Source organism: Pyxicephalus adspersus, chromosome 3 (genome assembly GCF_032062135.1).
Source record: "Pyxicephalus adspersus chromosome 3, UCB_Pads_2.0, whole genome shotgun sequence".
Classification (NCBI taxonomy): Eukaryota; Metazoa; Chordata; class Amphibia; order Anura; family Pyxicephalidae; genus Pyxicephalus; species Pyxicephalus adspersus.
The window spans coordinates 71,378,702-71,392,973 of record NC_092860.1 but is presented as its reverse complement, the minus strand read 5'-3'; the positions used below and the strand labels follow the sequence as shown (position 1 = coordinate 71,392,973).

General features: G+C 35.7%; 1 protein-coding gene across 1 annotated transcript in view; it reads right to left on the bottom strand.

The window, feature by feature from the left end:
* Nucleotides 1-7,278: 7,278 nt before the first annotated feature.
* The window catches only part of LOC140327411 (beta-1,4-galactosyltransferase 1-like), a 43,862-nt gene continuing 36,868 nt past the window's right edge, over nt 7,279-14,272 (bottom strand). The window contains exons 5-7 of the mRNA XM_072406796.1: nt 13,453-13,575; nt 11,384-11,488; nt 7,279-9,938 (exon numbers count right to left, since the gene is read on the bottom strand). Of these exons, the coding sequence (XP_072262897.1) occupies nt 9,794-9,938; nt 11,384-11,488; nt 13,453-13,575 (373 nt within the window). The 3' untranslated portion in view covers nt 7,279-9,793. The remainder of the gene's footprint in view (nt 9,939-11,383; nt 11,489-13,452; nt 13,576-14,272) is intronic.

The following is a 14,272-nucleotide window of genomic DNA, read 5'->3' as shown; positions in this document are numbered from 1 at the left end:
GTCCAAATATTTATGGACCTAACTGTATGTCATTAACACAGTCCAAGGCCAATTTGAGAAGAAGCCAATTAACCTAACTGCATGTTTAGGAATGTGGGAGGAAACCAGAGTGCCCAGGAAAAACCCACAAAAACACAGGAAGAACCTTTAAACTCAATGCACTCCACTCCTTTGAACTCCAAGATTTAAACCTAAGACATAGCACTGCAAAGGCCAGAAGGTTAACCACTGAGCCATCACAATTGGGTTTACATTGAAGGACATGAACAATGCTGGATCCACTTCTTGGTACATACCAACAACAGCTTTAAGACCTCCCCCAACCATGATTTTTTGCCCAATCCTCAAAAGTTATACAGAAATTTCTGCACCTCATTATTGCAAGTATTAACAAAATAGTCAGGAATCCAGTTGAGAAAAAAAAACACTTTACCAGCCATAAACATTTTTGTGTTGCTTTTTCATGATAAAAATTTCTGACTTTGTATCACTATAACCTAGAAAGATAATTATAATGTTTTGTTTGTGTTCTTTATAATAAACATCCCTAACTGTAGAGCTAAATTACCTGGTCTTGGAAGTGTTTTGGATCATGAGAAAAAGGTTCCAGTCACCATTTGAACACCCTAACAACAAATAATTAAAATATACAGATATTAGGGCGTTTGCAGATTTGAAATATCTAGTAATTGCCAAGTAACCTCCCAGTTGTCCCAAGATGATACTGCACTACCTTGTAGTGTCGTCCTTCAAAATTTTGAGTACTTGATATTCCCCAAGATCACATAGAAACAATGGTGATTTCACCTCTTGCAATATGAAAAGTCAGTTTTAAGCTTACTGTATAGGTTACATTAAGTGGTCACTTTCATCTGGACCAGCTGCCTCCACTCTAATATCTAGAATGGAAATCACAAAGTGCTTTACCTCCCCTAATCCCATTCTCTGATGTCTAAAGCCCACTACTTTGGGGTATCATTTGATTCTCAGCTTTTAATAAAGCCCTACACTAACTCATTTACAACTTCCTTATCCATAAACTGCAGCGTGGTGGCTCAGGGGTTAGCCCTCTGGCCTTTGCAGCGCTAGATCTCAGGTTTGATTCCCAGCCAGGACATTATCTGCATGGAGTTTGCAGGTTCTCCCTGTGTCTGCGTGGGTTTCTCCTGGTTTCCTCCCACATCCCAAAAACATACAGCTAAGTTAACTGTCTTCCCCCTAAAAATTGATGACATATGACTATGGTAGGGACACTAGAGTGTGAACTACTTTGAGGGACAGTTAGTGACACCACTATGGACTTTGTACAGTGCTGTGTAATATGATGGCCCTATGTAAATACTGTATAATATTAAGCCTAATAAAATGTTTGTGCATGCTTTTATGTCCTGTCTCAACTGCATACTGAAACATTACATTCTATGGTCATCCCCTCCAATCGCTACTAAACTCTGCCACTTACCTAATCCTCCTTTCCTTGCACTCCTCAAATGCAGTCTTTCTATAATAATCCTTATACTGACTGCCACCAAAGAAATCAGTTTTAACTCCAAACCTTCACCTACAAAGCTATTTACCAGATACCATTCCAATATAGCCTTTACTCAGCTCATAAATTCCCCCTATTTTCCATGTTGGTCACCTCCTTTCACTCTTGCATTCAGGGCCTCTGATGAGCTTTATCTTTCTTAGAAACTCTCTTTCACATCACATCTGACATGATGACTTGAAATCTTTAATAACACCCTTAAGACATAACTTTTCTAAACAAATACAATCTGTCATGGTACCGTTCAACCAAATATCCCTATCTGCCTCCTGCCCCAGTTGTTAAAGGACTTTACCTTACTTGTATCTCCACTTTAGATTGTAAGCTCTCAGAAGCAGGGTCCTACCCCTAGTGCCTCATTCCTGACTGTTCTTCACTTCTTACTGACCTGTGCCTAAAGATACCTAAAGAACTCGCAATCCTACAATACCATTTGCATATAAGGATAAAGAATATTTGGACATATATAGTATTTTCTAGTATGCTATATATGGTATTTATTTTAATATAAGATATCCAGTGGATATAAAAATGTACACACCCCTGTTAAAATGCAAGGTTTTTGTGATGTAAAAAAATGAGACCACAATACATCAATTTCAAACTTTCCCACCTTTGTTTTGATCTATAGCCTGTACAGTTCAAATGGAAAACAAACAAAACTGCTAAGGTTAAATATAAAAAAAATGTATGATAAGCTGGTTGCATAAGTGTGCAAAACCTTAAACTAATACTTTGTTGAGGCACTTTTTGATTTAATTACAGAATTCAGTCTTCTCGGGTATGACTACATCAGCACGACACATTTTGACTTGGCAATATTTTCCCACTCTTCTTTTCAAAAGGGTTCCAAATCTGTTTATGAGGGCATCTTTTCAGGTCATTCCACAGAATTTTTGGGGCTTGGATTTGGGTCTGGGCTCTGACTGGGCCATTCCAAAACTTAAATTGTCTTCTGGTGAAGCCATTATTTTGTTGATTTGTATGTATGCCTGGGGACATTGTCATGTTTAAAGGCGAAATTGCCCTGCATCTTCAGCTTTCTAGAGGACACCTGAAGGTTTTGGGCAAAAAGTGACTGGTATTGGTAACTGTTCATAATTCCCTCCACCTTGACTATGGTTCCAGACAAAGAAAAACAACCATACTGCCGCCACATATATTGTTTATCTGCTTTACTGAACTTTTCATTAGGATCCTATTCCTAAAGAGAATTTTGTTGGCTAAAAATAAATAAATGTAAGTAAACGTTAATGGATGGTCCTTGTTGGGTAATCACAATCCCATTTGCTGTTGGGTAATCCCATTTGCTAATAAAAATACACTAAAACATCTGCATGGTTGGCATTAAGCGCCTCCCATTTGGAACAGCAAGGACAATAGTCTGGCTGATCATTTACTACTGTTTATAATATTTGTAAATTATTTACACAGTGCCTTGAAAACTGATGGTTTAAAATGTTGGAATGTAAAATTTAAATTGTAAAACAAATTGTGGGGCATTTCATTGTCAGCCTACAACAAAAAGTGGTGTTACTGCCAAGATATCAAGAAAGAAAGCTTTGAAGCAGTTTCATAAACACTGTATATAGTACACCATAATACGCTCTACACCACTATTATTACTAGGAACAAAATTCTTTTTAAAAATAAGCACCTGAAAGGAAAAAACTCACTGTGTTCTATTATTTCAAGAAGGGTGAGCCAATTAGTAGTGTGCCATTCCTACTGTGAGGAGAATGTTTCTTTAATGAGTAGAGAAGACAGACTTCTAATTGCAGTGCAAACAGATCAGGAAGATTGCTAGTGACAAATAAAATTACAGTTTTTCACAGATGATAGTACTTTGGGACAAAAGCATGTATCATAACTACAGAGGCATCAAGCAGTTTGTAGAAGTTTATTAATGTATGTTATGCTAGACAGTGCTTCCACTTAAACCAAATCAGAAAATAATTGTTTAAGAGGTTTGGAACTAGTGCAAAAAGATTCAGTTGTACAACATACAGTGATTGAAGATAAAAAATACATACAAAAAATCAAACTGTTCAACTAAAAATGGTGATTACAATAATGGCACAGCAGAGGATCTCCGGGCATTGTAATATGCATCACATTACAAGCAGTTAAATGGAATTTTACAATAAATAATAGCTTAATTTAAATTTAATTTAAAATTTAAATAAAATGTAGCAAATATGGCTTAGTTTATCATTTCTTCACACAAATCACATTGATTCTATTCTATTCTATAAATCAAATCTTCTAAATAAAGGCCATACAAATACAAGACTAACAGAAAAAAATATTTACATCCAAAATAGATGTCTTCATGCCAGTGCCAACTCTTACATGGCACCACCCCCATAGTTATCAGGAAGGACAAAGAGGTACGCTTCTGCCACAAACTTGTATTTGCATTGAAGCTTTGGCACCCCAGTTTGAAGTAGAAAATGTTTTTTTGCCATAATAGAAGGAAAAACCCCACAAACAGAAAATGACATTAATTAGTTTCAGATAAAGAGGACCTATACTCAGCATTGATTGTTGTCCTTCATTTAATCCCTGTTCAAAAATCTTGGCACTTTTTTTACACAATGTTTACGAGCATGAAATTCTACTGTCTTTTTTTTTTGTTTGCTCATTCAATGAAATAATGCTATGTCATGGCAGCTGTTTCCAGCCTACTAAACTGCACATAATTGTGGGAATATCCTTCTTCCATCGCATGAGACTTTGTCAAACATGAAACCGTAATCTCTTGACTTGAGAGCTTTCTCCCCAGGTTTACTAAATGCATGTGTGGGATTACCAAAACATGAACCTGTAGCAAGGAAAAGAACTAGGAAAACTAGTGGAAGTAAACATAGCTGTCAGCAGCTAAACACAGGCGCTAGTCGCAGGGGATCCAAGTGAAAACATTATTGGGGTAATTTAAAAAGAAAAGTGATGAAGAGTAATGGGAATAGCTGGTAAATTACACAAACTATAGAGATTATATTAAAAATAATTATAGAGTACAGGTCTACTTTATTCCCTGGTGGTCCAACATACAAGTGCTTGAGGAATAGGAAACCACATCCACCTAGTGTATATCCTACTAATAAATATTAAGGATAAAACCTTTTTATCACAGCAGCACTAACCTCCTAAAATCAAATCTTGGCCAGGACATTATCTGCATGTAGTTTGTCAGTTAATGTGTTTCCATCCAAAATTAACTGGAATGTTTATTGGTTGTTAATATCATATGACTATGGTAAGAGCCATTAGATTGTGAGCCCTTCTAAAACAGGTAGTGACATGACTATGATCTCTGTAAAAGATCAAAGAGCTAAATAAATGCAGGAATAAATAAACATTGGTAATTATAGCAAGATAGTGTAACAAAGGCCCTCTGTTTGTCTGTTGAGATGATTGGGTTACATAGGGTGTCTGACCTATTTATCTCCCAGACAGGAGAGACATTGTGTGTTCAGTACGGGTGACTTTATAAACAATGTGGTTTAACTGTCTGCAGATGAGTGGGTTACGTCCGGTGTCTGACCTGATTATCTCCCAGACAGAGGGGAGACATTGGGTGGGAGTGTCCCGGATAGTGTGGTTATTTCCATTGGTCAGTGTGTCTATCGCCTAGTTCTCCATCAGGTCCAGAGGGCAGGTGCCCTTGCATGGGGACTTGTATATAATACCAAGTATGGCATCAATAAAGTGTTCTTCTTCTTTCTTTTTCACCCTCAACTCGCAGCCGTGTCTCCTGATGTAGGGAACCGCTATATTACTACTAGCTCTTGTAAGAATTGCCCAACTACGGGGAATCACAATTCAGCTTAGGGAGTCGCTGGAGTAACTTCACAGGGCCACCCGGACTAGGAGGAAGGATGTCGCCAACGGTTGATACCGTTACAGATAGGTAGGTCTATATTAGTACCACATCCAGATACTTAATGTACACAAATATATAGATAAAAAAGGGAGTTTAAAGTGGAAATAAATTTTGAAAAATTGGTGTCAGGTGTTTAGTTCAGAAAAGGACATGTCTCTTTTTTTGTACATTATCTCGGCCCAGCAAATCAAGATGGCTGAAGATCATCTCCACTATGAGGAGAAGAAGGAAAGAGATGACAGATGTGATGGAACAGATAAGCATCACAGGTTTAGTTTAGCTTTAACGGTACATTGAGATAAAACAAAACACTATTATCTAAAATCCCATACTTTTTTCCACAAACAAAATAAACATGTTCAGTTAAATCCTCAGATGTACATTTTTATGAGTATCCTTATTTTTACATTAGGACAGGTTAATATTAATACGTTTTTGAAAAAAAGAAATGCAGCAATCTTTAGCTACATCCAGCCTACATGCTAAATCTTTTATGGTCATCTGTCTAATATATGTAAAATCAGGTTGTTTCAATGGGTCTATGACTATGGGTCATTAAGACTAAAATAGGCTAAAATGTTCCCACAATTTTTAGACTGTTTTTAGTACTGTACCACATAGTACAATGAATCCATTTTTTTTATGTAAACATATTTTAGTTTACAAAGAATAGACTGATCATATTCTTTATAAAATAGATGTTTAACAAAAGTATATTCACAGATATCTTACAGTGGTGAGAAAAAGGGCACCTTCTTTCAGTTTTAGGTTTTTGAATTTTCAGGATAAATTAAAACAATTATCTGGTCTTTAGTAGGCCTTACAATTAGGTAAAACAATCTTAGATAAACAGTAACACACTACATATTACAACATGTCATTATTTAACAGAGACAAAATCAAAATGCAGAAGCAGTGTGTGGAAAGTTAGGTACATTTAGGAATAAGGTAAGTTTGGAATAAAATAGGTAAGTATCAGATGCTGCTATTCAAATGCACTTGATTGATTTATACTCAGTAAGTGCAATTACCTCTATAAAAGCAGAGGTTTTGTCTGTTTGCTGGTCTGGGGCATTCAGGTTTGTTACCACAATGCCAAGGAGGAAATATTTCAGCAATGATCTTGATAACAGAAGCAGTTGTTGCTGCCCATCAATCTGGAAAGGGGTATTTACAAACAATTTGAAATCCATCATTATACAGTGAGAAAGTATATTAAGTGGAAAACAGTAAAAGAGGAAAACATTAAAGCATGCAATGCTCAGATTGAAATATTGAAGTTGAAAGATCCAAGGAGCTACCTTTTAGACCCTACAGGCCTCAGATAGTTTGGTAAATATTAACGATTGAGACAGTACAATTAGAAAAAGACTAAACAAGTATAGTTTGTTTGGAAGTGTTGCCAGGAGAAAGCATCTTCTCTCTAAATAGAACATACCACCACAGCTTAGGTTTACAAAAGTGCATCTTAACAAACCATAATGTACAGTACCCTGTTTGACAAAACCAAACACAGCATATCAGAATCAACACCTCATACTAACATTTAGGCACAGTGGTAGAAGGGTAGAGATTTGAGCTTGTTTTGCAGCCACAGGATATGAGGTTCTTTTAGTCACTGGGCCTAATTTTTTTTAAAGCTCTCCAAGACTTTAGAGGATACGCTTTCATCTGTGAAGCTGGGTGATCCAGCAAACCTGGAATGGATTTCCTAAAAGTAATGTAATATTTGTTAGCAATCAGATCAGATCCATTCCAGGTTTGCTGTCACCCAGCTTCACTGATGAAAGTCTCTCTTTGCCAGTCTTGGAGAGCTTTAACAAATCAGACTCACTGAGTTGACAATGAATTCCTTTGAATACCAAAGTACTCTAGAGTCAAATGTGAGGCAATCTGTGTGTCAGCTAATGCTTGGCTGAAATTGGGTCATACAATAGAACAATAATTCTACGCACACCAGTAAATCTACAAGAGAATGAATGAACAAAAAAAGAATCAAGGTGTTACAATAGCAATGACTCATGGTGCAATGCAATGTTCAGCCTCAACATAAATGAAATTCCGTGGTGGAAGCTTAAGAGAACTGTGCATAAATAAATACCTGCAAACCTCAGCAAACTGAACTGAAGAAATATTGTAAAGAATAGGCCAAAATTACTCCACAATGATGTCGGAGACTGAAAAAATGACACAGAAAACAATTATTTTGTGTTACTTTTGCAAAACGATGGTTCCACAAGCTATAGAATCATGGGGTGTACTTAGTTTTTCACACACAACTTGTGGCTTCATGTTTGTTAAATAAACAATGACAAACAAAGTAGAATTTATTGTGTGTTAGATTTAAATAGAACCTACTAGGGAGCAGATGAGTTTCTATAATGGATTGATGAAACCTTAGAATTGGTGTACTTTTTCTCATGATTTTCTCTAGATTAATAAAAGGCCAGTTCTCAGATAGTTTTTCCATGTTGTTGAATAAATGAGTAGATTTATCATCAATCTGTCTTTTTGAAAATGTTCTTGGGTGTGGAGTTAATATAAAAAGCTCCTCATATAATCTGTTCTTGGGTTAAAAATTGGCAACGCCTAATATATACAGTATCACTGGATTATGTATTTATTGTGTAGTTGGGAGTGCCCATCATTATCAGAATAAATTACTTACAGACACAAATACTTGCATACTGTTTAAAATACATATTATTAATATTAATAAAAAAAATATTTAGTCTCTCACTAGTCCAGTGCTACCACATACCTACATCTATTAAAATGGTGACACTCTAGCAATGAATGTTTTCAACAATAAAATCGGCCATGACCTTTTAGTGGCACACATTCTATTGACCTAATTTATTAACCAATTTCTACACAACCTGAAATGTACTGTTATCTTGTACAATTTTTTTCCAGGTCTACCACACGATTTTCCCAAAAAAATGCAAAGCTGCCATGTGATTGGATTTAATACACTGCATCTTATGCAATGATGGCTCTATAATGCTATTCTTTAAAAAGGTTACAACTCAAACTATTTTATTAAAACACATATGCCCATTTATATAGGCAGTTTGGTTCCTTGACATTTTTTTTTTGTTTTTAGTTTTTTTATTTTTTTTTTGTATTAAATTTAGTTATCCAAGTGAAGCTCCAGTTTTTCTGTTGAACAACAGAACTCTCATAAAGGTTCATTTGCATAATGGATAATCAAAGGCATACAAAACTATATTGTTTAATCACCATTTCAAAGAATTTTAAATGTTGTAATACTGCAGCAATACCATGGTCAGTAAAGCATGATCTCTTTGAGTGATTAGTAGCAAAGTAAAGCTGCGTACACACTTGCAATTTTTCTCGTTGGAAAGGATCTTTCACGATCCTTTCCAACGAGAAAAGACTGCACGATGCATGAACGATGCTGTACATACAGCACCGTTCATGCTCTATGGAGAGGGGAGGGGGAGAGCGACGGAGCGGCACCCTGCTGCGCGCTCTCCCCTTCCCTTTCATTAGGATCGGTCGTCGTCCATCGTCCATGGATCCGCCAGGACGGTCGTCGGACGATGGACGACGACCGACTGTAAACACGGCAGATTTTCGCCCGATAATTGGCCGATACCGATTATCGGGCGAGAAAAATTTGCCGTGTGTACGCAGCTTAAGCATCACATGAGCATTGTGGGAAAAAAAGACATATTTTCTTTCCAGCAGCAACCAGTACTTCTTTTAAAAAGGACCAGTCCAAAAATACACTTTTTGTACATGCTACAGTTATTGGATAAAAATTCATTATTATCTAACCCCTGTCTTTCACATAGCAGGGTATAACGTAGCTATCCTATTCCTAGGAAAAAGATGAGTATCCTAAATGTCATGACAAGACACTGCAGTCCAGTGGTAAATCATCTTCTCACAAGATTTGGGATCCTAATTATCATCTTTATCAATAAGCATCTCCCCAAAAGGAATGTGACATCACCCTTGCCTAGGCACTGCAGTCGGAAGATAGGGTAAGGTACATTTCTGAACTTTTATGTCTACATTTTTTCCACTAAAAATCATACATAAACAATTTTGTATACAGGGTGAAGTTCCTGAATAAATAATTTTACTTTAAGGTTAACCTTAAGGTTCACTTTACCTCAGACATGCTTCTGTAACATCTTTTACACTGCTGTTTTCATAGAAAATGTTAGAATACAATATCAAATTTCTGGATAAAGGGGCATGATTTTAGTTTTCCCATGTTTTGTTTAATTTTTGTGAGATATTTAAAAACTTTATCATGCTGTGGTCCATTATCACTAGATTTTACCTTTTTTATATTTAGTATATACTGTAAAGATCATACTTTTCTAGATCAAGGATTTCTCCGGATGCCCAATATCAACTGTTACTTTAGTATAAAGCCTATGCTTTGTTGTACTGATGATTGTATAGTTCAGGGAACTTAGTCCATCTCTGTGCATTCGGATTCCAGCTTTCTTTATCAGGGGTATACTAATTTAAAAAAAGAAGAAAACAGAATAATAAAATTGTTACAAATATGCAAGCTGCACCTTTTGAGAAATTAAACTGTATGACTCTCAGCCGGGGCTGAATTGATCATGCCAATCTGCAACTATATTTGCAGTATTTGTAAATCTATATTTAAAAGAAAACAAACATTATCCATTTCTCCATACTAAATTATAAGTCTCCATATTACATACGAGTACCACACATTCCTATACATTTCTACATAGAGATTGCAATTTTTTACAAATACCTTGCTTTTTACCTATATGTCAATATATTCAATTCTTTAAGGAAAATACACTTTAAATGTATGTATGCCCCCAAAAATACAAAACTGATGTTTGTGTTTTACTACAGTGTAGAACATTACTCATTTATATTTCATGGCTAGGGCTTATAAAACAGAGAATCTCACATTCCCACATACATTCCCCGGTGGGAATCAATTACTGCCATTGAAACACATGAACCTGAAAGGTTCCTACAAGAAAATGTTGGGGGCAATGTCAGATTTCCTGTTTAGGAAGGAGCCCTTACTGATTAGATATATTTACTTGGTGTAGACCAGAGGTGTCAAACTCTGGCCCGCGTGCCAAAACTGGTCCGCAAGGGCCTTTTTTTTTTGCCGCTACTAAAATTCCTGGCATCACTCGCATCTATGGACCAGCAGCCTATGCGTGGCCCCGCGTTGTTGATTTCTTCTATTGACTGTTCTATAGACACAAGTAATCCTGGTAATCAACTGTATTTCTATGATTGTAGTACATAGCTGGGAGGACTTACAGTCAGTATTAGGCTGAGGATCTATTATAATGTGCTGGAATATACACAGAGAATCTACATTCATTTTCTTACACATGGCAGGATCCACGTGAATCTCTGTTACTACCTCACATCATAATTTTCAATACATGCAATACATAGACATATATAGACAGAAATAGATTGACAATTCTTTTAATATATTTCAAGATTGGTCCCTGAATTGTTGTAAGTTTTTAACTTCGTCCCTCTGTGTATTTGAGTTTGACAGCCCTGGTGTAGACAAAAGCCAAACTGCCCAGTTGGATTACCTGATTTGAATATAGATAGCATCTATAGCTTTCAAGGATGAATATGCTTATGCACAAAAATAGTCATCTGTTACCCCCCCCCAAAGTAGTTTAAAAAATATATCTATATATTTTTATGACAGTCAGGCGGCAGGGCCAGGTATTCTTTGTCTTCAATACACCTAGCTAATTACATAGGGTGTCATCTATACAGCAATTGTCACTTGAACTAGGAATGGATAACATTTTTCCTTTCTGCCTGTTTAATGCTACTTTGGTGTCTTCATGCGGTTGGTGCTACTCCTAAGGAATACTTTTCAAATGTTGCCTAGATATAAGATATATATTCTTTCAGACCAATATGTTCTAACATACCTTTTTCTGTTGCGCTCATTGCCCACATCTCTTACATGAAGAATCGCTTTTGATTTTGAAATCTTTGGATTCGGACGTTCTATTTTCATTTTGGCAGCAATCACCCTACAATAAAAAATGTTATTAGTTGAGGCTTTCATTGCAGGTGGACACAGTTCCTATGCTCAAAGTATTCTAAATTACTGCTGAGATTCTTTACACCACCATAGTATTTATAGGTTAGAGGCTACACATAATTACTTATCCAAACTTCACTGTATTTCTTTTTTAGTGAATACTAATAGTAAAAAAAACATTAATGGGTTAAACCCTTTCTAAAAGAAGGGATAATTAAAAGTGATGAAATTTGTTATAAACTGAATGTTTGCAACAATGTTAAAACAATTTGAAAATGCAAAAATACAACAAAATAGATAAAGGTTTTGGGTTCACTGTAAAGTTCCTGAACATGGTATGGACAACAAAATTGCTAGGGGTTTAGTAGTAACAGATCCAAATGAAAAAAAAAGTTTAAAAATGTTTGCGGTTCAAATTTAGTCAGGAAAATACTTTTTTTTATTGCCTGTTGACAGCAGAAACTGTCCTAAATCCTAAAACAATGAATAAGCATTTTTTTTATAAATCAAAGTTAAAGTATAGGCAGTTGGGGATTCGGAGTTAATTTGCAATTGCAATTGAAAATAAAATTTTACTATCTCCGTGCTTCTATCTTTAATAGGTTTTTATCTGGTCAGTTAATATTTTCCCTCTAAATGCAACACTCTAAAGACCCTACAGTATTACACTGCTGGACCAAATTGATGACAATGGATATACTTTCATAAACAAAAATAACATGTTTTTAAAACTGGTAAGCGTGTGGTGTTTTATTTACATTATAAAAAAAATGTAATTTAAATTTCTGGCAATGGAGATGAGGCTGAGGGAACGAGACACTGTTGCTCGACCATGACCTACCTTTCACATTGTTGAGAAAGAACAGGCTCTTGCCCACCTTTGAGAAGAGTCTGGTTTCATGATTTAGGTGTAAGGTTTTAAATTGTATTTGCAAAAGTAAAAGTACTAATGAACTTCCAATTAACAATTTTCAGATGGTTTTGCGAAATTTTGGTGAACCGATTTCGCAAAACCATCAGAAGATCTAAGAAATTTTAACAGGAGGATTTTAACAGGAGAATCCTCCTGTTTGCGATCCCCAGGGCACTAGAGGTTAACCAACCTCTAGTCCCGGGGATATTCTCAATGAATGCGGCCACGTTATTCATTGAGAAGATGTGCGATTCCCGGCACTAGAGGATTTTTTTTAATTCGACCGTGATCGGCTAATATACATCGGTCGTTCTCGCTTAAAATTTGGTAAGTGAGAACAACCTAATTGTATATGTTTTTTGTTTTTTTTTTCTTTTCCTGTAGTTTTTTATTTTTGTGTATATTAATTTTTTTATAGTCATATGTTTAAATGCTACTGAAAATAGGTCTTTCCATATAAGGAAAAGCTCTCTGGTCACTGAGTTGCTTTCAACTATTTGAATAAACAGTTTTCAATGAACTTTATAACCTTTCCTCTATTTGCGGTCTCCTGATTGGACATGAGATGAGACGTGAGATCCCTGCCTAAAATACAAAACTTAGTTATCATGTTTCTCTTCCTGTACCCTTTACACCTAACATTTGGATATACTAATATTAATAATATTACTAATAATAATGATAAACCAATGGACAGTAAAGAAATATCAGCCACTTTTTGGTGACATCCGAATGTATTAAATGTTATGATCATAGTTGTGTGTTCATGCCTAACAGATACTAAATCTTTGTTTAATGATCTGATGAATGTGGCAGGATCAGGCAACAGACTAGATATCTATGGGAAGTGCACACCAGTTGCCAAATACAGAGAGGAGAAATAGTCAATGACTGTTTTGCATTTCCAAATGCCAGTGTTCTAAAATAACAGCATTTAAGGTAAAAAAAAACTATTTTTTTTTTATTTTGATATTATATGTGTATAGTTTATTAGATAATGCAGAAGATACATGCTACTGCAGTAATAGTACATTGCAGACCTTTCATACAATTCATCATCTTCTCCTCCCCAGCCCCAGAACATGTTTGAGAAGCCATTTACTTTCAGGAACTGCTCCTTTGTAAATGCCACAATTCCTCCAAACAGTGTCTGATAAAGTAATCTGTAAAGAAAATAATAAAAACAACATAACTACAATACAATTTTCATATTTGTACTACCTTTTATATGGGTCAGGGATTTCCTGCAAATACATAAAATAAAATTACTTCACCAAGAAGCAGTGAAGTGCTTTGAAATGCATTGTGCTCCACATACATATTGTAATTTATGTTATGTGATTTCTCAGACCGCTGGTCTCTGTAAATTTTGCCGAACATTATAAACACCAGGCAATTTTTCTATTCTCATACAAAGCCCAATTATATCTGTCCAAACATCCCACAAGAGATCCAAGTGTAAATACTTTTTAGGTTCTGTTCCATTTTACTATATCCTGTTTAATAATCCTGTTTATTAATAATAATAATAATAATAACTATACCCAGTTAGGACATTTCCTATCTAAAAACACCCCAAGCTTCCCAAGTGTTAAGTTTCCTGAGCACTATTTATAGGGAGTTTTTCTCCCACTGATTTGCCAGATTCACATACAGTAAAAGGATAGGGAATCTCTCCAAGATGTACCGTATTTGGCATATAAGACGCACCCAATTTTAAAGGAGGAAAATCTAGAAAAAAAAGATTCTTCCCCTTCTGATCACCCTGTGCCAATTTAAATTCCCCTTCTGATCACCCTGTGCCAATTTAAATTCTCCTTCTGATCACCCTGTGCCAATTTAAATTCCCCTTCTGATCAC